Below are 25,075 nucleotides of genomic sequence, written 5' to 3'. Positions count from 1 at the left end.
CCTCAAAAGGTTCAACAGCTGCACCATCGAGAGCATGTAGCATCATTGCCTGGTATGGCAACTGCTCGGCCTCCAACTGCAAGGCACTACAGAAGGTAGTGCATACAGCCCAGTAAATCACTGGGGCCAAGCTTCCTGCCATCCAGGACCTCTATACCAGGCGGTGTCAGAGGAAGGCCCGAAAAATTGTCAAAGACTCCAGCCACCATAGTCATAGACTGTTCTCTCTGCTACTGCACGGTAAGCGGTACCAGAGCGCCAAGTCTAGGTCCAAGAGGCTCCTAAATAGCTTCCACCTTCAAGCCATAAGACTCCTGAACAGATAATCAAATGGCTACCCAGACTATTTGCATTGGAACGCTGCTGCTACACTCTGTGATTATGTATAGTCACTTTAATAACTCTACCTACATGTACATATTACCTTAATTACCTCGACACCTGCCCCCGCACATTGACATTGACTCTGTACCGGTACCCCCTGTATATAGCCCCGCTATTGTTATTTACTGCTGCTCTTTAATTATTTGTTATTCTTATTCTTACGGTTTTTATAGGTATTTTCTAAAAACTGCATTGTTGGTTAAGGGCTTGTAAGTAAGCATTTCACTGTAATACCTGTTGTATTCGGCGCACATAACAAATCAAATTTGATTTGATTTTAACACAATAGCCTGATGGATATGGTAAGCAGCTTAAAAACAGCTCTTAGGGCTGAAACACTTGCTGAATTCCAAATTGACCCCTACTTCCTACTACCTATGCACTTCTAACTGTTTGCAAGGATTGTACAGATGAAATTTACATTCCACCTTGCCAATCAGAGGGCAAGATGCATCCATTACTTATACCCACCCAATGCTTAAAGATCTACATTAAGTCCTTAGGGGTTTGTGTCTATATGTACAGTATGTGGTAGGAGCTAGGGGTCGACTTGGAACTGAGTCACTGGCCCGAGGACTCGTACCCCCCTCACTGATGCCTCAGGCAGTTTCACTGCTGGCCGAGGGGGGAGAGGGATTGTCAGTCTCTGGGAGGGGGTCTGTGGGTTTCTGGCCTTCTGGGTCTCTGGTGCAGGGGCTGCCCATCATCTCCACACTGTTACAGTATACAGGGGAGCTGATCTCTGACAATCTGTCTCCTCCTGCCTTCTCAGATGTGGCCTGTAGGGCGGCGGCAGCGGAGAGTGGGAGGCTCATCATGTAGAACATGCTGCCTAGCCGGCTCGAGACCTGGTGAGTGGGACAGAAAGAGCGATACCATGAGATATTCTAATAAGCAATGTGCTGATTTCATTATTACTCTTTTCCCGAAAATGGTTGTGTGCTAGGTTATAGTAAATATAATCCATTGGAAATTAAATAGACAGCACTCCAGAAGATTTTGGTCTGCTGTCCGAATTTGTGAGACTAACTGTTTTTGATGGTTTGTATACCTGTGATCGTATCTTGAGTGCCGGACCCAGCTTCAGTCCCATCGTGTCCAGTAGATGGTCTTCTGTCAGGAATGGCAATGTCTCTCCATCTATCATGTGGTCCTTGAACGTCTGCAGGGAATAATCAGGTATGATGAGGAGTAGTATAGTAATGCATATCCCTAAGACAATTTCCTTAAAGACAGACGCAGCAGTATGACAGCAATGCAACTTCCTGCTTACATAAATTAACAACAGAATTCAAATCTGCCAAGATGGCCTTTATATGCTCTCTTCCAAAGTTTGAATGCCTCAAGGTAGGGTGCAAATTGGAAAGAGTCAATGGTGGCAGTCCTTGCCAATTTGAATTCTGTTGCTGATTAACACTTAGTGTACACTTACACTTCAGTGTTGTGATGCAAAAATCCAAGCAAAATGCAAAGTATTGTCAGATATTATTCATCCTAATCAAACAGGTTTTTTACATGGACGATACAGTGGAGATAATATAAGACAAGTACTGGAAACAATAAAACACTATGAAATATCGGGGACACCAGGCCTGGTTTTCATAGCTGATTTTGAAAAGGCTTTTGATAAAGTACGACTGGAGTTGATATATACATGCCTAGAATATTTCAATTTTGGGGAATCTCTTATAAAATGGGTTAAGGTTATGTAGCCCTAGGTGTAAAATAGTAAATAATGGCTACAGAAAGTTTTAAACTATCTAGAGGAGTAAAACAAGGTTGTCCACGATCGGCATATCTATTTATTATTGCCATCGAAATGTTAACTGCAAAGATTAGATCAAACAATAATATTAAGGGATTAGAAATCCGTGGCCTAAAAACTAAGGTGTCATTGTACACTGATGATTCATGTTTTCTTTTAAAACCACAATTGGAGTCTCCCCACGGCCTCTTAGAGGATCTAGATACTTTTGCTATCCTCTCTGGATTAAAACCAAATTATGATAAATGTACCATATTACGCATTGGATCACAAAATAATTCACATTTTACATTACCATGTAGTTTACCAATTAAATGGTCTGACGGAAATGTAGACATACTCGGTATACAAATCCCAAAGGAATGAAATGATCTCACTCCAATACATTTTTATAGAAAGTTAGCAAAAATAGATAAGATCTTGCTACCATGGAAAGGAAAATACCTGTCTATTTGTGGAAAAATCACCCTGATTAACTCCTTAGTCATATCACAGTTTACCTATTTGCTTATAGTTTTGCCTACACCTAGTGACCTGCTTTTTAATTTTTTTTTTTTAAATATTCAATTTTATTTGGAACAGCAAACCAGATCAAATTAAAAGGGCCTATTTATATAACGAATATGAATTCGGTGGGCAGAAATGATTAAATATTAAAGCATTAGACCTCTCACTAAAGGCATCAGTCATACAAAAGTTATACCTAAATCCAAACTGGTTCTCTAGTCAATTGGTACGAATGTCTCATCCTATATTCAGGAAGGGCCTTTTCCCCTTTATTCAGATTACACCTGCTCACTTTCGGTTGTTTGAAAAGGAAATAATCTCCAAAATATCCATATTTTTTAAACAAGCCTTAGAAAGTTGGTTGCAATTTAATTTAATCCACCTGAAAGGACGGAACAAATAGTACAACAAATATTGTGGTTAAATTCAAATATAGTAATTGATAAAAAAAAAACTGTTATTATCGAAGAAATATTTTTAAAAAGGTATAATTTTAGTGAATGATATCATAAATAGGACTGGTGGAGTTATGTCACACATGCAGCTAACACAGACATATGGAAATGTCTGCTCTACCCAAAATTACAACCAATTAATTGCAGCATTACCACAAAAATGGAAGAGGCAAGTAGAAGGGGGAAAAAGTAAGGAACTTGAATGTCGGCCCTGTATAAAAGAGCATAAATGGTTAAAGAAAAGTGTGATAAATAAAAACATATACCAATTTCATTTAAGGACCAAAAAACTGACAGCTGTGCCATATAAATTGCAAAATAGTTGGGAAGAGATTTTCGATGTACCAATTCCATGGCACATGGTTTATGAATTGATACGCAAAACAACGCCGGATTCAAAACTTCAAATTTTCAATATAAATTACTATACAAAATTCTTGCAACTAATAGAATGTTATATATATGGGGGATACAATCTTCCCAGCTCTGCAGATTCATTAGATCATTTATTTTGGTATTGTCCATATGTAGCTCATTTTTGGTCACAGGTCCAGGAATGGCTGAAGAATTGCAACATTTGCCTCGAACTAACACTACAGATAGCAATACTGGGTGATTTGAAAAGCCATTGTCAATCAATCAATAATATAATTATTATTTTAGCAAAAATGTATTTTTAATTTACAATCTGTAGAAGCTATGAGAATAGGAAGGTTCAATTATTTTGTGAAGCATCACAGCACAGTTGAAAAATATATGGCAAGTAGAAATCCGAAATGGATGATGTTGAGAGACAGATGGTAGGGGTTGAGTGGAGCTGAAGGGTGGGACTAATAACAAGATAAACAAGCATACGGGACCTGTAGAATGTATATAGGTTTGGAGCTTTTGTGAAATAGCATAGTTACAAATAGAAATCAAACTGGATGGATATCAGAAATAGAGGAAGGACTAAGAACAAACAAGAGATAACTATTGTAAAGTAGACTGTGTCTGTCGAATGTGTATAAGATGTATGGATTGAAGGTAGAAGCAGAAGTGTTTATTAGTTTACTCCAATTGGGGGATTGGTGGTAGGCTTTGCGGGGAATAATAATAAAGGTATATTCTTTAAAAAAGTATGTATGTCTATATAGGTATGTGTATGTATATATGTATATATACAGTGGGGCAAAAAAGTATTTAGTCAACCACCATTTGTGCAAGTTCTCCCACTTAAAAAGATGAGAAAGGCCTGTAATTTCCATCATAGGTACACTTCAACTATGACAGACAAAATGAAAGAAAAAAATACAGAAAATCACATTGTCGGATTTTTAATTTATTTATTTGCAAATTATGGTGGAAAATAAGTATTTGGTCACCTACAAACAAGCAAGATTTCTGGCTCTCACAGACCTGTAACTTCTTCTTTAAGAGGCTCCTCTGTCCTCCACTCATTACCTGTATTAATGGCAGCTGTTTGAACTTGTTATCAGTATAAAAGACACCTGTCCACAACCTCAAAGGACACCAGAAACAAAATTGTAGACCTGCACCAGGCTGGGAAGACTGAATCTGCAATAGGTAAGCAGCTTGGTTTGAAGAAATCAACTGTGGGAGCAATTATTAGGAAATGGAAGACATACAAGACCACTGATAATCTCCCTCGATCTGAGGCTCCACGCAAGATCTCACCCCGTGGGGTCAAAATTATCACAAGAACGGTGAGTAAAAATCCCAGAACCACACGGGGGGACCTAGTGAATGACCTGCAGAGAGCTGGGACCAAAGTAACAAAGCCTAGGATCAGTAACACACTACGCCGCCAGGGACTTAAATCCTGCAGTGCCAAACGTGTCCCCCTACTTAAGCCAGTACATGTCCAGGCCTGTCTGAAGTTTGCTAGAGAGCATTTGGATGATCCAGAAGAAGATTGGGAGAATGTCATATGGTCAGATGAAACCAAAATATAACTTTTTGGTAAAAACTCAACTCGTCGTGTTTGGAGGACAAAGAATGCTGAGTTGCATCCAAAGAACACCATACCCACATCATGCTTTGGTGCTGTTTTCTGCAAAGGGACCAGAATGACTGATCCGTGTAAAGGAAAGAATGAATGGGGCCATGTATCGTGAGATTTTCAGTGAAAACCTCCTTCCATCAGCAGGGGCATTGAAGATGAAACGTGGCTGGGTCTTTCAGCATGACAATGATCCCAAACACACCGCCCGGGCAACGAAGGAGTGGCTTCGTAAGAAGCATTTCAAGGTCCTGGAGTGACCTAGCCAGTCTCCAGATCTCAACCCCATAGAAAATCTTTGGAGGGAGTTGAAAGTTCGTGTTGCCCAGCAACAGCCCCAAAACATCACTGCTCTAGAGGAGATCTGCATGGAGGAATGGGCCAAAATACCAGCAACAGTGTGTGAAAACCTTGTGAAGACTTACAGAAAACATTTGACCTCTGTCATTGCCAACAAAGGGTATATAACAAAGTATTGAGATAAACTTTTGTTATTGACCAAATACTTATTTTCCACCATAATTTGCAAATACATTCACCTACATTCACCTGGCCATGACCTTGTCCCAGGACTGACTGATGACTCCCCAGTTTCAACTGTTCTGCAGTTTAACTGTTCTGCCTTACTATTATTCGACCATGCTGGTCATTTATGAACATTTGAACATCTTGGCCACGTTCTGTTATAATCTCCACCCGGCACAGCCAGAAGAGGACTGGCCACCCCACATATGCTCTCTCTAATTCTCTCTTTCTTTCTCTCTCTCGGAGGACCTGAGCCCTAGGACCGTGCCCCAGGACTACCTGACATGATGACTCCTTGCTGTCCCCAGTCCACCTGACTGTGCTGCTGCTCCAGTTTCAACTGTTCTGCCTTATTATTATTCGACCATGCTGGTCATTTATGAACATTTGAACATCTTGGCCTTGTTCTGTTATAATCTCTACCCTACACAGCCAGAAGAGGACTGGCCACCCGACATAGCCTGGTTCCTCTCTAGGTTTCTTCCTAGGTTTTGGCCTTTCTAGGGAGTTTTTCCTAGCCACCGTGCTTTTACACCTGCATTGCTTGCTGTTTGGGGTTTTAGGCTGGGTTTCTGTACAGCACTTTGAGATATCAGCTGATGTACAAAGGGCTATATAAATAAATTTGATTTGATTTGATTTGATTCATTAAAAACCCTACAATGTGATTTTCTGGATTTATTTTTCTCATTTTGTCTGTCATAGTTGAAGTGTACCTATGATGAAAATTACAGGCCTCTCTCATCTTTTTAAGTGGGAGAACTTGCACAATTGGTGGCTGACTAAATACTTTTTTGCCCCACTGAATATGCATGCGTGTATGGATATATACATTTACCCTAATATGGGGATTGGAAATGATGCAGACAATTACATTGGAAGCAACATTCTTTCCAGCAATATTAAGCTGATCCACTAAACACTTAGTGTACAAAACCTTAGGAACACCTTAATATTGAGTTGCTATGTCAGTCTATGTCATGGATAGATTAGTATATATTTGTAAGCCCGAAATCACTTGTGTTTGATAATTATTAGGAAATGACACCAACCTGAGCATATTCAGAGCAGTTGGGCATGTTTTTGATGAAGATATACACCTCATTCACTGTCCACTTCCTAAGGTCTTCAACAGAGGACATATCTTGTCCGTTAAGAAAGAGATTGGGTGGCCCTGATCAAAACAAAAGACAAACATACGACCTCACATCGGCTCACATCTGTCACATCTGTCCTTGTTCATATACATTATAGAAATCAAAGACAGCAGCATAACCCCTGAATGGTTTGATCAAAACAAGACTGTAGAAAGTAGACACTCACCAGGAGGGAACATGTAAGGCATGCCTGGGATAGGTCCACTGGCGGAGGGATACTGGAACGCAGAGCATTGACTGGGCCTGTCTTTGTCGCTGGCGCCACTGTTGCAGTTGGTGACGTCAGGGCAGCCATCTTGACTGTTTATGCAGGCTTTTCGCAGGCCCTGCGCCGCCTCCTTGTAGCTCTTTCTGCCATTCGACGAGAGCTCTGTGTCCATTTTGGCTTGATGTTGTTTGCCGACTGCCTCCCCTCCCATGTCCATTTTCCCCTCTGCCTCTTTCTCATCTCCAGAGGCACCCCCGGGACTCTGCTCCACGCTCTTGTCCTCCGATTGGCCCTTGTGTCCAGACGCATGGCTCTCTGCACTCTTGTGATTGGTTGCCCTGCGACCAGCCCTGCGGCCCCTCTCCCTCTGCAGCGTGCTGATTGGTGGATAGGGGCTGGAGGACATCAGGAGGTTGTTGGCCTGCATTTCCTCCAGGGTGGTACGGTGGACAAAGAAGTCGTGGCCGTCTGGGAGGCGCTGGCGCCCCCGGAGTGCCATAGCGTTGGACTGGTACATCATGGGCGCATCCATACCCATCAGACCCTTCTGATGGGCGTTCTCCATCTCCTTCTGGTGGAGGATGGCATTCATCTCCATCCTGAAAAACAACCAATGCACACCAATCAGACACAATACATCAAGACATAACAAAATAAACCAGTTAGATATAAATATACACCAACAGGACATAACAATAACAAGGCTCTGTATATATTCAAATCGTATCTGCCAACTGCTCTGTAACATAGTGTATAGAACAGACCCTTGGTATCGGGTTGAAGGGGGCTATAAAAGGAAGGCTGGGATATCCCAAGCCCTATAGTCCATGACGTGTACTTTGACAAGCCACGTGACAAGCAGCTGCAGGTCAATGTCAGACAATACCTGGCGATATTCTGCTTGTGGATGAGCTCCTGTCGCCGGGCAACTGTCTCCATGGGCTCTGAGGGCATGAAACTGTAACCAACTCCAGGGAAGCCCCTGACAGAAATTCCAGGGTGTGGGGGCATGGGCGGACCCAGGTGACCCCCGATGTGCATCTGCCTGGCCTCGGAAGATACCATCTCCGAGGGTGGAACTAGCTCTCGTTCCATGAAGCGAGGCTCAAACTGGGTGGGCACCCCCTGTATCCTCTGCTGTCCTTGGGCCAGGATCTGAGGAGCCATGGCTATCTGGTTCCTCATCATCATCTCTTGCCTCTGACATAGCTCTGAAACGCAACAAAGTAAACACAATGTTAGATGTGTTACAAGTCTACAGAACTAGGGCCGTACTGACTACTACGTTTCTACTGACTATGTGACTTGACCAGGAAAAGCTCTGGGCCCAAGTAATTAACTTGGTTAAGGAAAAGTTCCAAGACTCCAAGATTGTAAAGCATAAAAATATAGAGTGAATTGTCTAAGCATGGCTAAGGATTTGCAAGCTAATACCTATGGCTTTAACTCAGCAGACTAACAAAGTCTTGAAGCATACAGATTCAATCAGGTGGGTCAGCCTTACCTCCAGCAGACATGCCGTTGACCAGGCGGTACCAATGTTTCTCGTCCAGAGCCCCCTGCTCCCCCATCACTGACATCTTCCTCAGCTGCTCCCTTGGGGTCATGACCCAACCTTTCTGTGGAACCGAGATGAGGAGATTAGTGTATAGATTAGTATATAAAACCAGTGTTTCTCAATCTGTGGCCCGTGGACCGGCACCTGTCTCTGGGATGTTGCTGACTGGATCTCGGCTTGGTTAGCTGACAGCAATTTAGTCTGTTTTCAAGTACTAGTTTTAAATCGGTCTGAAGCACCCTAGCTTACGTATCCCTGGTACAGGAAAGATCACATTTGCCCGGGAACAAAAACAGTTGAGTGGTGGTGAGCAGATTATTGTTTGCTCGGAGAGGGCAACCCTCTTTAAATGGCTTGTAATTTTCCTCTTTCAACACTAGGAGTCACCCATGACTTGTAAATTCAAAGGCCCTCAATGACGATGATGATGCTACACAGTTAATACTCTATGCACGAATGTAACCTTCATTGGGCAGTGCTCAAAATGTGCCAATTAGTGCCGTAGAAGCAAGAGTGCGAGAGAATGGACAAGCAATCACTGATTAAAACCACGTGAAAATGTGTTAATGTATGCCATGTTTGGGCTGACTTTCAATTTCAATAAATCGCAGACTGTCGGCCACACTTGATACACTAAACTTATACCATAGCCCTTAGGTAGACACGCATAACGTTGTTTTCTGTTCAAGCAGAGGAGTAGTAATGCATTTATCGACTCGGAAAACAGTGAACATAACAGTGAACATAACACGCAGCACCCCTTCTACGGGCATGTGGGGGGAGGGTTCTTCAAAATGTAACAGCCAATAGAAATGGAGCCACTGGAATCCAGCAGATGTTTCGGCTAATACAATATCCTCCAGGCCTCCAAAGGAGGCATGACAACAACTCGATTTGGAGGTATGGTTGCGCGAGATTAGCGCGAATGTAACTGAACAGATAGATATCAAACCTGGGTTGTTGGTCTCACACAAGACTGTGTTAGCCTAATGAGCAAAGCTATAGCCAACGAGGGATGCAGCATTAGTCCACATGTCTCAGAAAGATTAGGCTACTCATCAATAATCACATGAGTGTTTGCGTGTTCGACAAACCCCTCCACTACACTATAACTATACTTATTAATAGGTTGAGCATGTAAACATAACTAGGCATTGCTAAGCATGTGCTCATCAATAGTATTTAAGGGAGAGAGCCACAGATTAAGTGTTCCTGTGGAGATTTAAAAACCTGTTGGCTGAATTTGTCAAAAGTGACATTTAAGTTGGCAGAGGGACCAAATCTATATCGAGGAATACTGTCTCAACATTCACCTCAGAACAGGAGAACTCCAGGAGAACTCCACAAATGTTAAATCTAGAATTGGCTTCCTTTTTCGCAACAAAGCATCCTTCTCTCATGCTGCCAAACATACCCTTGTAAAACTGACCATCCTACCAATCCTCGACTTCGGCGATGTCATTTACAAAATAGCCTCCAATACCCTACTCAACAAATTGGATGCAGTCTATCACAGTGCAATCCGTTTTGTCACCAAAGCCCCATATGCTACCCACCATTGCGACCTGTACGCTCTCGTTGGCTGGCCCTCGCTTCATACTCGTAGTCAAACCCACTCTCCTCTCCTTCCAGTTCTCTGCTGCCAATGATTGGAACAAACTACAAAAATCTCTGAAACTGGAAACACTTATCTCCCTCACTAGCTTTAAGCACCAACTCTCAGAGCAGCTCAAAGATTACTGCACCTGTACATAGCCCACCTATAATTTAGCCCAAACAACTACCTCTTTCCCTACTGTATTTAATTAATTAATTTATTTATTTTGCTCCTTTGCACCCCATTATTTTATTTCTACTTTGCACATTCTTCCACTGCAAATCTACCATTCCAGTGTTTTACTTGCTATTTTGTATTTACTTTGCCACCATGGCCTTTTTTTTGCCTTTACCTCCCTTATCTCACCTCATTTGCTCACATCGAATATAGACTTGTTTAGACTGTATGTTTGTTTTACTCCATGTGTAACTGTGTCATTGTTTGTGTCGAACTGCTTTGCTTTATCTTGGCCAGGTTGCAATTGTAAATGAGAACTTGTTCTCAACTTGCCTACCTGGTTAAATAAAGGTGAAATAAATAAATACATTTAAAAAATACTGTCTCCAGTACCTCCGTCTCACTTCTACAGTCATTGTAAACAAACAGACCGTGCCATTATATTGCACGCACACACAGTGCATATCATTGGCCGTCGCTGCAGATTGTCATTACACCCGATTGACTTAGACACCTCTGATTAGCCTCTTATGAATAAATCCCATTATTAAATATTAGACAGAACAGGCAGTGCTTTAATCCAGGGATAATAATCCTGGGCCAGTATGGACAGTAGATTTACACAACATTGGAGATATAGATTACAACACTAACTAAATGGGAGATGAAGGGAAATAGCAGAGGGCACTTTGAAATAAATGTGGTCATTGGGGAACTGAAATTACTAGGTGTCTCTCTTACTTTGTGTGTGGTATGTGTGTGTGTGTGTGCATGTCCCTATGTCTAGATACATATATAGTATACCCTCCAACCATACACCCTGAGTTTATTACCCCCCGCCCCCCCTCTTCTGCGGCCATAAGGTCCAGCCTAACCCTAACCGTTAGCAGCCCGTAGCCTTAGTCAGTTGTGTACCGTATTAGCCCACAGTCCCCTAACGTTACCTCAGACACATCTAATCTGGGCTCCAGTAATCCTCCTGTTAGTCCCACCCAGTCTGCCAGGCCCAGAGAACATCTGCTGACCCGCGTGTCTTCCAACTCGGTCTGGGGGCATTGGCAGGGCCAGCAGGATCCAACACCTTATCCTCCCCCTCTCTCCCCTACTATCCGATTAGCCTAAATCCTGGCTATACAGCATTTTTAAAGGGATGTGTTGGAGGTAATCCGGGCGTTTAGGAGTTTTACCCTCAGAAAACCTTGTCTGTAAGCACACCGGACAAAACACCCTGAGTGATAAACCTATTAGCCTCCATCAGCCCCTTGAGATGTCCTGAAAACACCTTGGGGGATAAACCTGGGAGAGAAAACAGTTTATGGGGGAAATATCTGGCTGCATAGTCACCCTGGTACCTGCCACCAATGGCACTCTACACACAACATTTTATCTTTATTCTACTATACTAAGCAATTATACACAGGGGCGGATAGAGGTAAGAAGAGAGAACATTTAAAAAGATTAGATAAACCATACCGGATTACTGTAAAAGATGTGGTTCAAGGGTTTTTTATGTCCTCCTTAGGTAGCCTGACTGTATATTTGCACAAGTCTTTACTTTGTGTATTAGGAGCTTGTGTGTCAAATGTCTCTATTCAACCAAATATGGGTGTGAGAAAATCTGTTGCTTCATTGTGTCATTTTGCCTGTGCGAATGTCAATGTATGTTTGTCTATGCGTGTATAAATAAATGAAAACTCACCCAGTTAGCGACCAGACCAACGCTTCAAAACAACAAACAGACTAATGTACATTCAAGCCTGTCACACCTATCATTACTGCACTACCAGTCAGAAGAGGAACGGAATCCTAGTCTTTGTGGTACAGAGTTCAACTGGAAAAACTACTTGTACTCAGTAATTAATCTTATACAGGAAGAGTAGAGCTTGCATGAACTTGAACCAAAAGTTTGGAGTAAGTCCGAAAGGCCTGGCCCCTATTGCAACAGACAGTAAGAATTGCCTAATATCAAAGCAGCTACTACTGTACAACCTTCTGGATTCAGTAAAATGCCTGTTTCATTTTGGTTCCAATGGCGGCAACACCAGGGTTGTGGGTTTGATTCCAGCACAACAGCAGATGACCTTTAGCTTGAGTCCTAAATGGGTAACTTCTGACTAATGATACAATTAGTCAATCCTCATTTACTAACTAACTAACTAACTAACTAACTAACTAACTAACTAACATGGGTGGAAGTAATGAATTATAAATACTCTCATTAATGTTATTGAGTAGCTTTTCCGAGTACTTGTACTTTTTCAAAGAATTTTTCAAAGTCAGTAATTTTACCTAAGTATATTTTTAATGAAGTATTGTACTTCGCTACCTTTTAAAACCATCCACTACAGAGTACAATTTTGTAAGCTATCCATAATAGTAGTCTACGGAAAGTTCTGTGGGCGGCATCACTCGCAAACAGGCCAATCAAATCAAGCTGTCCACCCCAAAAAATAACTTTGTGAGAGAGATGCGTCGGGAATGGTTTTTCATCAAAGCGGTGTGTCTGAAAAACAATTGAGACGGAGGAGGCTGAAGAGTCAGGAAACAATCGAGACACAGACCAAGGACTTTTCTCAATTAGAAACTCCTGCATCCTCTCCTTCGTCCTCACTTGCCTCGTTTTGACAAAGGTCAAAGGTAATCGAGGAAAGGTTGTGTGGAGAGGGAAAGTTGCTGAAAATGCGCTGGTATGAAATTAGACTCTCCTTCTCCAATCGCGTGTTATCTGGCAAATTACGTTTACAGGGTGGAATCTCAAAATAAATGTATAAAGTGATTTTTTTTAAAGCTAGTTGTGCAAGAAATGTTATGGATAAAAAAAGACAAGTAGCATATCATCATTGTTCAATGTTGGCATGCCTTTCTCCTTCCTGAAAACAATAGCTGATTCAAAGAGTGCGTGACAGATTTCAAAACTCTAAACTCATTAAAAAACATTAAAAACCCACTACTTTGACCATATCTGCTCCTGCTCCTGCACCATGCCAATGGTCAATGGCCTGGGACAATGGGGCACCACCACTCAACACAACCTGTAACTCTTCTGAAGTCAAATCTCGTACATCCAAGTACATCTCTGCAGCTGCCACCACAGCATCTATATTCTGGGATTTACTTGCCATTTATGCAGCACCGTTGATAGCCATTGCTATGAATACTAAGAAGCCAACCTCTGTGGTGGCACAGATCTTCAACTCACAGGGATCCTCTCAGGATCCCTCACCCTTGACCCATCCTCCTCTACCATCTTCACTGCCTCAGCATATGACACCTTCTGCACTACTCTGATTCTGGTGACAACAACACCTGCCTCCCTCACACCGGACACTTCCGATCCTCAGAAACATGGGCACACCTACAGTACTTTTCCACCCGACCTGATACCACATATGAATCAGCCAAAATATCCACTATCTCTAAGAATCTCACTCTCACTTGACCAAACTCATCTTTATCATAACCATGTCCATCGATGCAAGGCTCGGGCTCGAAGCTCCTCACCACAAATTCCACTTCACTTAAATCTCCCTCATTCACTTCCATTTCACCTCCAAAGCTCGGTCTGGCGGACATCTCACTCTTTTTGTACTTGACCCCAGTCTGCTTCGACACACCATGTCCTTTTTAATCTTCATCAAATTCAGATTCAATCTCTGCTTCCAACCTCAACCTTCAACCTCTGCTCATTCTCTTCTTCCTATTTTTTTATCCTCCATTACTCCTCTGAAATCAACCTTTCCGTGTCCCTGTCCCAATATTACTCTTCTCCTGTCCTTCATGGAGTCGTGGCTGCCAACGAGACATTCAAAACTGTAATATCTCATGCTTCACGGCGTCGTGGCTGAACAAAGACACTATGAACATACAGCTGGCTGGTTATACGCTGTACCGGCAGTATAGAACAGTGGCGTCTGGTAAGACAAGGGGCGGAGGACTATGTATATTTGTAAATAACAGCTGGTGCACGATATCGAAGGAAGTCTCGAGCTATTGCTTGCCTGAGGTAGAGTATCTCATGATAAGCTATAGACCACACTATCTACCTAGAGAGTTTTCATCTGTATTTTTCATAGCTGTTTACAGTACATACCACCACAGACAGAGGCTGGCACTAATACCGCATTGAATGAGCTGTATTCCGCCATAAACAAACAAGAAAACGCTCAACAAGAGGTGGCGCTCCTAGTATCCGGGGACTTTAATGCAGGGAAACTTAAATCTGTTTTACCAAATTTCTACCAGTATGTTAAATGTGCAACCAGAGGGAAAACAACTCTGGACCACCTTTACTCCACACACAGAGACGCATACAAAGTTCTCCCTCACCCTCCAATGGGCAAATCTGACCATAATTCTATCCTCCGGAAGTGCCAGTGACTTGATCAATAAAAAAGTGGTCAGATGAAGCAGATGCTAACCTACAGGACTGTTTTGCTAGCACAGACTGGAATTATGTTCCGGGATTCCTCCGATGGCATTGAGGAGTACACCACCTCAGTCATTGGCTTCATCAATAAGAGCATCAATGACGTCATCCTCACAGTGACCGTACTTTACATACCCCAACCAGAAGCCACTCTAAACCAGAAGCTTATAAGAAATCCCGCTATGCCCTCCCTCAACGTGATCAAGACAAAGGAGAAGATTGTGAACTACAGGAAAAAGAGGACCGAGCACGCGCCCATTCTCATCAACAGGGCTGCAATGGAGCAGATTGAGAGCTTCAAGTTCCTTGGTGTCCACATCACCAACAAACTAACATGGTCCATGCACACTAAGACAGTCGTAAAGAGTGAACAACAAAACCTATTCCCCCTCAGGAAAGATTTGGCATTGGTCCTCAGATTCTCAAAAGGTTTTACAGCTGCACCATAGAGAGCATCCTGACTGGTTGCATCACAGCTTGGTATGGCAACTGCTCAGCCTCCGACCACAAGGCACTACAGAGGGTAGTGTGAACGGCCCAGTACATCGCTGGGGCCAAGATTCCTGCCATCCATGACCTCTACACCAGGCAGTGTCAGAGGAAGGCCCTAAAAATGGTCAAAGACTCCAGCTACCGCACAGCAAGCAGTACCAGTGTGCCAAGTCTTGGTCCAAGAGGCTTCTAAACAGCTTCTACCCCTAAGCCTTAAGACTCCTGTACATCTAATCAAATGGCTACCCAGACTATTTGCATTACCCCCCCCCCCTTTACACTGCTGCTACTCTCTTTTGTTATCATCTATGCATGGTCACTTTAACAACTCTACCTACCTGTACCTCAACTAACCGGTGCCCCAGCATATTGACTCGACTCTGTACCAGTACTCTTATACGTATTTTTTTAAACTGCATTGTTGGTTAGGGGCTCGTAAGTAAGCATGTCACTGTAAGGTCTACACCTGTTGTATTCGGCGCATGTGACTAATAGAATTTTATTTTATTTTATTTGCTAGTGGCCCGGTGGCATCTTGGCATAACTCCAGCATGGGAGCATAAGCAGTGGCATAACTCTCGTCTCGACTTCTTGTCAATTAACATACTCGCGTATCGGTTTCCGGGTCATGGAGGAGAGAGGGTTGAGGAAATTCCCCAAACAAGAAAATCCCCCAGTGTCTGCATCTTCTGAAGAGGACGGGGAGGAGAATCCCTGGTAGCGTTGTCAATTTAGCCACTTGTTATTCTATTTAGCAAGTTTTCAGACCCATCCAGCAACTTTAATTGTTAAAAGAGGCTAGCCACAAATTCTGCTACTTTTCGGGCTGCATTCGGGGAGTTTTTCCACCTAGTTTCTAAAGTTTTGATAGCATTTAGTGACTTTTCCAACTAAATTTGGCTGCAAACAAGAGTGGGAGAAGCTGTCTTTGCAACAGACAGACAGAGACGCAGAAGGGATGGGGGTGTGTGGCGGGAGAGGAGGCAAAATCGCTACGTTGGGGACAGCAGCTATGCCGCAAATTGGCAAATTAGTGATGTGACGTTGTCGCCGCAACGGCAAAACATCAATTAGCTTCTTCTAGCGACAAATCAAGGAGCAAATAGCTTTTCTCACTGAAAAATTGCTGGCAACACTGATTCCTGGCCGCATTTCAGTGACTGGCTCTCCTTCAAGCATAGGAGAGGTGACAGTGTAATCATGCAATGCAAGCTGCTTAGGGACAGTTTGAAATTAAAGACAGTCCAATCAAGATGCATTTTTTTAATCACTTCCCGAACAGAAAAAATACTTTACTGAAAAAAAGCACACCCTCCACCCTCAGAATTAACTCAAAATAATGTCTACGACAACAAATAACAACAACTGTAGTGAACCTATGTTTAGAAAAGTGGTAATTGACTATACCACTTCAGCATGCTTTTGTGGCACAGGTGATGGCATGCAGGGCTATGGGCCAGAAGGTTGATGGTTCGCCGACCACCACAAACGAGCTCACTCTCACTGCTTCTTTCATTAGGCCCACACTACGATTAGAGCCAGCTGCAGACAATGATCAGCTTAGGGGAAATCAGATTTTCAACATTTTAATGCCATATTGATAATTATATTAATGATATGCAACGAATTTTCCACACAGCTAATGAACAAAGCGTACTGCATGGTTTGCATTTTCTACACCACAATAAATAGACTATGTCAACCTCCCTACCCTGTAGGCCTATCCAACATTAAGGCATGGGTTAACAATCTCTGAATGTCATTCAACTTTTTGGTGTTTTTTAACAGATGTCTCTTTCCATTCGTCAACTGGCCTCTGCACAGTTTGGATTGCTTGATTTTATTAGTCAGGAGAAAAAAAAACATATATATACACACAGTACAAAGAATTTAAAAAGTGACCGGGATTGCACAATGAAGTTGAGGTCTTATTTCCATTGTGGTTCTTATTTTTTACATTGATACATATACAATTACATAGATACATACAAAAAAAGGTTGTACCATTCACACATTAGCCAGCTTTTGACATTATTTTTTAAAAAGTAGTTAGGGTTGATATGGCTTTTGAGTTGCTGTGGTGGTTTGTTCCACTCAACAGCACATGTATATACACATGTGTTCTTACCAGATAGACTCATATTTCAAATGGAATATTCGAGTCTCTGGCTCTAGTTTTATGCTGGTGGACATCTCTATCAAATTAAAAATAGTTGGATTGGTACCTGGGGGCTAAATCCTTGATAATTCTGTGGACCAGACCAAGTTGAATTTATACTACTCCACAGATGCTCGACCCCCAGATGAGTATGAGGTGGGAGTACAATTCTTACAAGCTTGTTTTAGCTGGTCTGTAGGTTCTTTTTTTTAGATGTTTGGGACTGCTGGTTAACCATGACGTGCAAGCATAATCAAAGTGACACTGGACTCTCGCACTTGCCAGAATCTTTAAGGCAGGGAACATCAACTAGATTCAGCTGTGGACCAATTTGTTCTCGTACAGATGGTCAGGGAGGTGGAACCCCGCTTTAGGGTGTCTATAGCCAGGTTTCCATCCAATTCACGTGCATATAAAAAAAATCTGCATGAAAACAATATGCGCATTTGCTCATCACTGTTGTGTTTTCATCAAATTGGCGTGTTGCGCATAAAAGTCTGCGAGTAAATAAGCACTGCACATAAAAATAACTTTTGTGGTTAAATTCCCATGTACTGAATAAAAAATATAAATTAAATGGGTTTAAATCACATTTTCAGCTCTAGGCCTACTGGTGTTTTTGTCACAAGAAAACATGTGCCTATTCTGGTATTGGCAAATGTGCTCTAGCCAACAGCTAGCAGATACATTGCGGGTATAGCCTACATGATTTATTATGGACAAAAGTGCAAAAGACACATTTTTATTTGTCGAACGGCAGCCAAGCATCGATCATCATATCACCAGAACAAGACACTCAATATTTATTGATAGAAGCATCAAGCTCATCACCGTGCACTTTGTAAAGAAATGCTATTTTTATGCAGGTGACCAGCCTACTGCTATTACATTGCTATAACTCACAGTAAAGCCTGTGGGGTCTCCTACAGGATAGCTCCCACATTACACACTAACTGCCAAACCAGCGCACACACATAATCTCCTTTCTAGCTGAACATTGTGTGCCCGAAGAGGATTCTACGATGACGGACAGACAACTGAGCCAATGGCGGAAGACTACAGACTACACCCCAGCCTGAACCAATCCAAAGATCCGATCTTCTAGAATCAACCTACTTTCTGTTCTGTATATTAGGGCTGTGCTGAATGTTAACGGTCTCTTTCCTGCTGTTCTGTGCGAGCTAACGGAAGAGCCGTAATTACGCTGTACCAGATATCTTCACTCTGAATAAACTGTCGCTTGTCATACAATTTACCACTTTGTCTGAATCGATCCTTGACCGGCTCACCCTTCTACATATCTAATTATCAACAACTTACACCACCCTGTGAAGTTCATCATAATTTATTTCATCTCATGACTTCAATATGATGGTTATTATATCAATATTTTCGCATAAAAAATGTTTCAGCGCTATTTCTCGCATAATTAATTTTACAGACACAAAATGATCCCACCTTGTCTAGCATATTTTGTTTTGTCGACATTTGGAAAGTTTACCAACTTTCCTGTACTTCACTTGCATAAAAAGGTTGAATGGGAACCTGGTTAATGTTAAGCCATTTTGAGTATGTTGGAATTATATTTTGGACGAATGTGTGACTGGTTGTGTTAAACGTTGTCAATAAAGCGGTGAATTGGGAGCTTTAACAGTGTGCGGTCCTTCTTGTTCTATACTGGTTGTGTTAATGCCACATGCAAAACGTAATACATTTCTTTTTTACAATTACAAATATTTAGGCTATATTGAAGCGTTAGGTACTAGGTGCGCGAGGAATTAGCCACTGGATTGGAAAAAAAGCAGAAGACACGTTAAACCTGCCGGGAGCATACGTGGCCACATTATTACAGGATGACTTGGGATAATGATGATCCGCAACATACAGCACATCTCAGTATCAGAAGTAAAAACAGAAGTACAGCCAGACTGAACTGCTACTGTGCCTTTTTGGACCTTATAAACTGCTGAGAGTGGACCCACAACTGATCCAAATGGAATCAAACATTGAAATCATAGGGCTTTTGCACAGTTATTCAAATTACATTTTCACTGCAGCCTAGAGTTGAATTTTGGACTTGAAAACAATAACGCAATTAGTCATTGCATTGTAGGCTAATCTCGATAGTGTCACTGTTTTGTCCCTAAACAATAGGGGAGCTTTTTGAGCTGTCTCATGTCTTCACTGTTCTTTCATGTGCAATGACCTGGCCTCTCTGCTGCCTATCAGCTATTGCTATTTTGTTTGGATTCATATTGAAAATTGATGCAGCTTTCAATCCTTTTATGTGCAGTATGATTGCTAGTTAGCCTATTTAAGATCTGGACAAATGATCCACCTAGCCCTATTGCCACTATGAATTGTGGATAGAGGGCAGAATAGAAAGACTGGTAGACTATAGTATATTGACCTGTGGTATGGTCAAAGTTAGCACATGGAAAAGCGTAGTGCATACGGGAAGTATCAAAACACCTTGATATAGGGGAGATGCATGCAAGCGGTTTAGGAAATATGGCTAGATGGAGTAACTTTAAACGGGATAAAAAAATGCACTACCCTCCCGTGTGCCCACTAAAAGAACACACAACCCTCCCGAAAGCAAAAACAAAAAGTTAGTCAACCCTACCCTTACCCAGAATGGCGGAGGCGGCTTCATACAAAAACTCTTGTCTCGAACTTGAGGAAACATGTAGAGGTAAGATAACTAGATATAAATCATAAAAAAATGTTGAACTGGATGTCTTTAACAGCTAGTAGCCTACATGTCTAGCATGCTAATGTTAGCTAACTATCCTTGCAACTAAGTTAGCTAGCTACATAATAGCCGTTATTGTGGCTAGCAAGACATTGTCACTAAGTGTGGTGGCGTACGACATCTGGGATAGCTAAGAACATTAGCTAGGCTAATGCTAGCTTGCTAATGCTAGTTTGCATGGTCATGACACAGTATTTAGAGAGACCTGGCTAGGATTTTTAGCTATGTACTTTCTCCATGTAAATTAGGAATTCACCTAAAAGCCAGTATCAGATAGAAAGGGAAAAATTGTATTCTTGTATAAAATTGTATTCGACTTTGAAGAATCTCAAATATAAAATAGATTTTGATTTGTTTAACACTTTTTTGTTTACTACATGATTCCATATGTGTTACTTCATAGTTTTGATGTCTTCACTACTATTCTGCAATGTTGAAAATTGTAAAAAAAATAAAGCAAAACCCTTGAATGAGTAGGTGTGTCCAAACTTTTGACTGGTACTATATATTATTTCACTTTTACTTACTTAGCTAGCGTCGGATGCAGCTAGCTAGTTTAGCCTAGTCAAACACCCAGCTCAAACAGAGAGGGGTGTCATGTTAGCTAGGTGGCTTTCCAACAATGGAACTTTGGTTTTATGAATTTATTGCCACCGGAGCCCGATGGTGTAACTGCTAAACTGCTTGCTGCTGACTGTTCATGGTACTGCATGATTGTAGTTGGTTTACTAACACGTTAGTTCGAGTAGCTATGTTTAAACGTTTTATTTAACATCTTATTTTTCTCATTGAGATGAAATCTGTTTTTTAAGAGACACCTGGTCCAACAGCAGCAGGGGAAACAACTTTCATACACTAACACAACATTGAACAAAATTATAGACACACATACAGTACAACAATGACATATTACGTAAAGAAACACAAATGTCATAACTAAAAAACAGCTCTCCTAAAGACAATTACACTCTTCTATGATATTTACATCGACCAAGTGTTTAAACTCCACCAACATGACTAGATCATCAAATTTTAAAATGTTCAGGAGAGAATTCCAGGACCACGGAGCTGAGTAACTAAAATTATTTCTACCTTGGCCTGTTCTAATTCTTGGTATTGCTAAAAGCAAATAAGAATGGGTGTCTTAACGACCGTTCCACAGGTGCATGTTCATTAATTGTTAATAATTAATTGAACAAGCATGGGAAACAGTGTTCAAACCCTTTACAAGGAAGATCTGTGAAGTTATTTGGATTTTTATGAATTATCGTTGAAAGACAGGGTCCTAAAAAAGGGACATTTCTTTTTTTGCTGAGTTTATATAACATCACTAAAATCTAAAGCCGCCAGTAATGTATATCGAACCAGCTCCTTCCTGGCTTCCAGAGAGAAATAAGCTTTATTCTGGTAATAAATACACATTTTCAGCCTGAGCTTCCTTATCAAGTTCTCCACATGAACAGTGAAGCTCAGCTTGCCATCCACCCTCACTCCCAAATATTTTTACACTTTGACTTGCTCTACGGTATGTCCATCCAATGTAGCAATGACATGACTAGTAACATGCCTGGCATTTGAAATTACTGTGCATTTTGTTTTACCCGAATTATGAACCAGCTTCAATTCATACAGATTCTGTTCTATGGTGTTAAATGCTCTTTAAGCATTTTTAAATGCTAAAGATAAACTACTACCACTTGAATAAAGAACATTGTCACCTGCATAGAAATTAACATCCGCTGTTTGACTATGATCCCCAATGTTGCTTATATACAAAATGAACACCAGTGGGCCCAAAATAGAACCTTGCGGAACAGCTGAGCACAACTCTATTGACTCAGATTTACAACCATCTGCCATTACACATTATGTACGTTTTGATAGGTAATTTATAAACCAATCTAAAGCATGACCAGTTATACCACAACATGTTAACCTTTGTACCAACACAGCATGGTCCACGGTGTCAAATGGCTTTGACAAATCAATAATGTCAGACACACATTGTAACTTCTTGTCAAGAGCACAGTGAATGTCATTTAAAACCTTCAATGTTGCTGAAACAGTGCTGTGGCCAGACCTAAAACCCAATTACATTCAATTTAAGATGTTGTCTTCTTGGAGGTAGGCCTTCAGCTGCCTACTAACTAAGGATTCCATTACCTTAGACAGTACAGACTGTTTGGATATGGGTCGATAGTTGTCAAGTAGCGAAGGATCTCCACCTTTCAGGAGAGGCCGTACAAAAGCAGATTTCCTTAACTTGGGGATTTCCTTAATGTCAAGTGTGAGGTTAAAAATACATGTTAAATACATGTTGACTATGATGTGACAACGATGTAGGCTGTGTGTAGTGGTTAGCAGTCATGATATGAAGGTTTGGCTTGGAAAGATTTTTTCACCTGGTCACAGACAGCTGATGTGTTGTGCACTGAAGTCCACAAGCGAAGGGAAAGGGTGAGAGGAGAATAGCGCGTAGATAGATGCGAGAGGGAATTATATATCGTGGCAGACCAGGTGGTTTGGTCAAGACGTTTACACAGATCAGACACGAACAGAATTGTATTAGCTCGGTATCAAGTGTGTTTATTTAAATAACAAACAAAGAAAAATGAATAAGGAGACCTCCTCCGGGATACCGTCTTCTGGGCTCCGGGGTCTTGCTGTATCGTATGGGGAACAAAACTGAGATCCCGCCATTATCTCTGGTACTGAGCACGACTATACGGGAATATTTTATTTTAGTACTTTTAATACCTCTGCTAACTAAGCACCTAGCTGATTCTATGGTATATTTGAAATCAGGCCACTTTACCCAGTAGCCAATCAGAGTAATGCCATTCTATTGGATGAACACTTACCTTTTTAAAACATTAGAAAGCTTGAGGTTTCAAACAGTGAGACTTAGGAGTCTCCCCATCCAATCTGGCATATTTCCACACAACAAGTGGGATTTTGGCATGCATGTGACAAGTGGAAGCCATACTGCATCTAAGCCTAGAGCTCTGGGTGCCTGAACTTGCGGCTGCCCGGGCTAATCTCATTACAAGAATGAGCTAAGGGAAAATTGCTGACGACTTACATGAAGCCTTGCATTTGGGGAGGTCATATCAGACAAGACAGAAGAATTGTCTGAAACGTTTTAATCCCTCTTAGTGACAAACAAGTGCTAGACGGACTTTTGCTGAGACTGTAAATACCTTGTAATTATGTTTGAATGAACTTGAGTCATTTTGATATCAATTAGCTTTAGATTTTAATTAGATTTGGATTTAGTCAGATTTTAATTTAGATTTAACACGTGAGAGTATTGGGTAGGTTTGAGAAATAAAGTTTCACATTTTTTGAAAATGTTTGAAAGTGTCGGAGCTACAGACAGGTGCATAGTTCAAAGCATCATTACCTAAATATTTTACAGAAATCAAATAAATGAACTAAACAGGCAACAAGTTAAAGGGATAGTTCAGCGAATTTGTCATTTTGATATTTATTTTCTTACTTTGAAAGCAGTCTACAGACAAGTAGTGACTGCAATCCACACTTGTTTTTGTTACCCACTCTTAGACTAGCCATTGTCAACAAATGCTAAAGCTAGCAATTTTGGACCAAAACCCCATGTATTTTGATAAATCGCTGAACTATCCCTTTAAGGATAACATTTCGGGGATACAAAGTTGATGTAGACATTTGACCATGTCTATTTTCTGAAATGCATACAATTTGAAATACGTAGAGTCAACGTAGATAGAATCAATATACTGTGTGTATGTATATATATATATATATATTGTTTTAATGGTATTTGCTGCTCTTTACATGATGAAATGCTATAACATCTTATTTCAAAGTGTTTAGCTCTTGCAACACATTAGAATTAATGAATGAGAGAGTAGAATAGAGAGAAGCAGGATTGAAGAGTAACAGAGAGAAAGGGGACACAAAGATCAATTAACTCACCTTCAAGTTCCTACCAATGAGAAGAGCTTGTGACTGGCTTGTCCCAATGAAGTAGACAGAACGAGAAGGTAATATGAATAGAATTTCAATAAAAATCAGTACAAAACCTTAAAGCTACACTCGATCTTCAGGTTAGGAGTTCACAATATCTGATGGTGACAGACTCCTTAGTGCCTTGGTATAGTAGCCTAGCTAGACACCTCTGATAAGTTAAGTGACAACTCAAACTGATCAGCCAATCAGCCACACCCTTGTTCTGTGTCAATAGCTAACGACTAACTAAAGGCCTTAACCAAAAAATAACTTTAAATACCGCTTCGCCTTATCTCCATTAGTCTGGCTTTATCTCCAGTGTTAAGCCCCCCCCCCCCTCCCCTTTACTGAAATCGAGGTGATCTTCTCGTCCAACTACGCACCGGCTGGACCAGGCGCTACACAGTAATTACTCCCAGGAGTTCTGCCTTAAGCGTTGGGCAGCTAAACCTCTTTTAACATTTACCCCACTAAGCCCTTGTTAGCACTTTAGGCCGCAGTTAAGACACCTAAATGCTTTAGCTTCCTTTTTTCCGATGGCGAGGACTTATAAGTTATCACTACCACTTGGTGGCCACTAACAGTACAGGGAAGGTTGCCTGTGTGGACTGTGTTATGTGGGACAGTACAGGGAAGGTTGCCTGTGAGGGGAATGCTCATTCATCCCACCAAAAAGGAAAAAAAAAAAAAAAAAAAAAAAAAGGAAAAGAAAAAGGACAACAAAGTGAAACCTCTAAAGAAACAAGAGACCATAATACAAGAAACAGTGGACTGTGTTATGTGGGAAGAACAATCATGTTTTTTTGGTGAGGTTTCTGGGTTTGGCACAACTGTTAAGACTCCCTGTAGTTCAATACGTTGATTCTGGCCAAACATGCAAGCTGGTCATTTGGTAGGAAATAAAATCCTGCTAAATGTT

The 25,075-nt window shown here is 41.4% G+C and overlaps 1 protein-coding gene across 1 annotated transcript; it reads right to left on the bottom strand.

Moving 5' to 3' along the window:
* LOC115114856 (sterile alpha motif domain-containing protein 7-like) lies at positions 1 to 24,444 on the bottom strand. The gene is made up of 7 exons (XM_029643349.2): positions 24,124 to 24,444; positions 8,508 to 8,622; positions 7,890 to 8,214; positions 6,962 to 7,602; positions 6,691 to 6,812; positions 1,436 to 1,546; positions 1 to 1,232 (listed from the first exon to the last, which is right to left on the bottom strand). The coding sequence occupies exons 2-7, from the start codon at positions 8,608 to 8,610 to the stop codon at positions 984 to 986; spliced, it is 1,551 nt and encodes a 516-aa protein (XP_029499209.1). The 5' UTR covers positions 8,611 to 8,622; positions 24,124 to 24,444; the 3' UTR covers positions 1 to 983.
* Between the last annotated feature and the right edge of the window lie 631 nt (positions 24,445 to 25,075).

The sequence above is a fragment of the Oncorhynchus nerka genome, linkage group LG9b (assembly GCF_034236695.1).
Source record: "Oncorhynchus nerka isolate Pitt River linkage group LG9b, Oner_Uvic_2.0, whole genome shotgun sequence".
Taxonomy (NCBI): domain Eukaryota; kingdom Metazoa; phylum Chordata; class Actinopteri; order Salmoniformes; family Salmonidae; genus Oncorhynchus; species Oncorhynchus nerka.
The sequence above is the reverse complement of the archived record's forward strand: the minus strand, read 5'-3'. Positions and strand labels throughout refer to the sequence as shown.

Bases quoted from the DNA above. Each gene is read 5' to 3' on its own strand.
- LOC115114856 (XM_029643349.2), bottom strand. From the start codon at position 8,610: ATGACCCCAAGGGAGCAGCTGAGGAAGATGTCAGTGATGGGGGAGCAG. The intron at 1,547-6,690 runs GTTGGTGTCATT...TATTCCCTGCAG, and splicing joins ACTGCTCTGAATATGCTCAG to ACGTTCAAGGACCACATGAT. The intron at 1,233-1,435 runs GTATACAAACCA...CCCACTCACCAG, and splicing joins CACTCAAGATACGATCACAG to GTCTCGAGCCGGCTAGGCAG.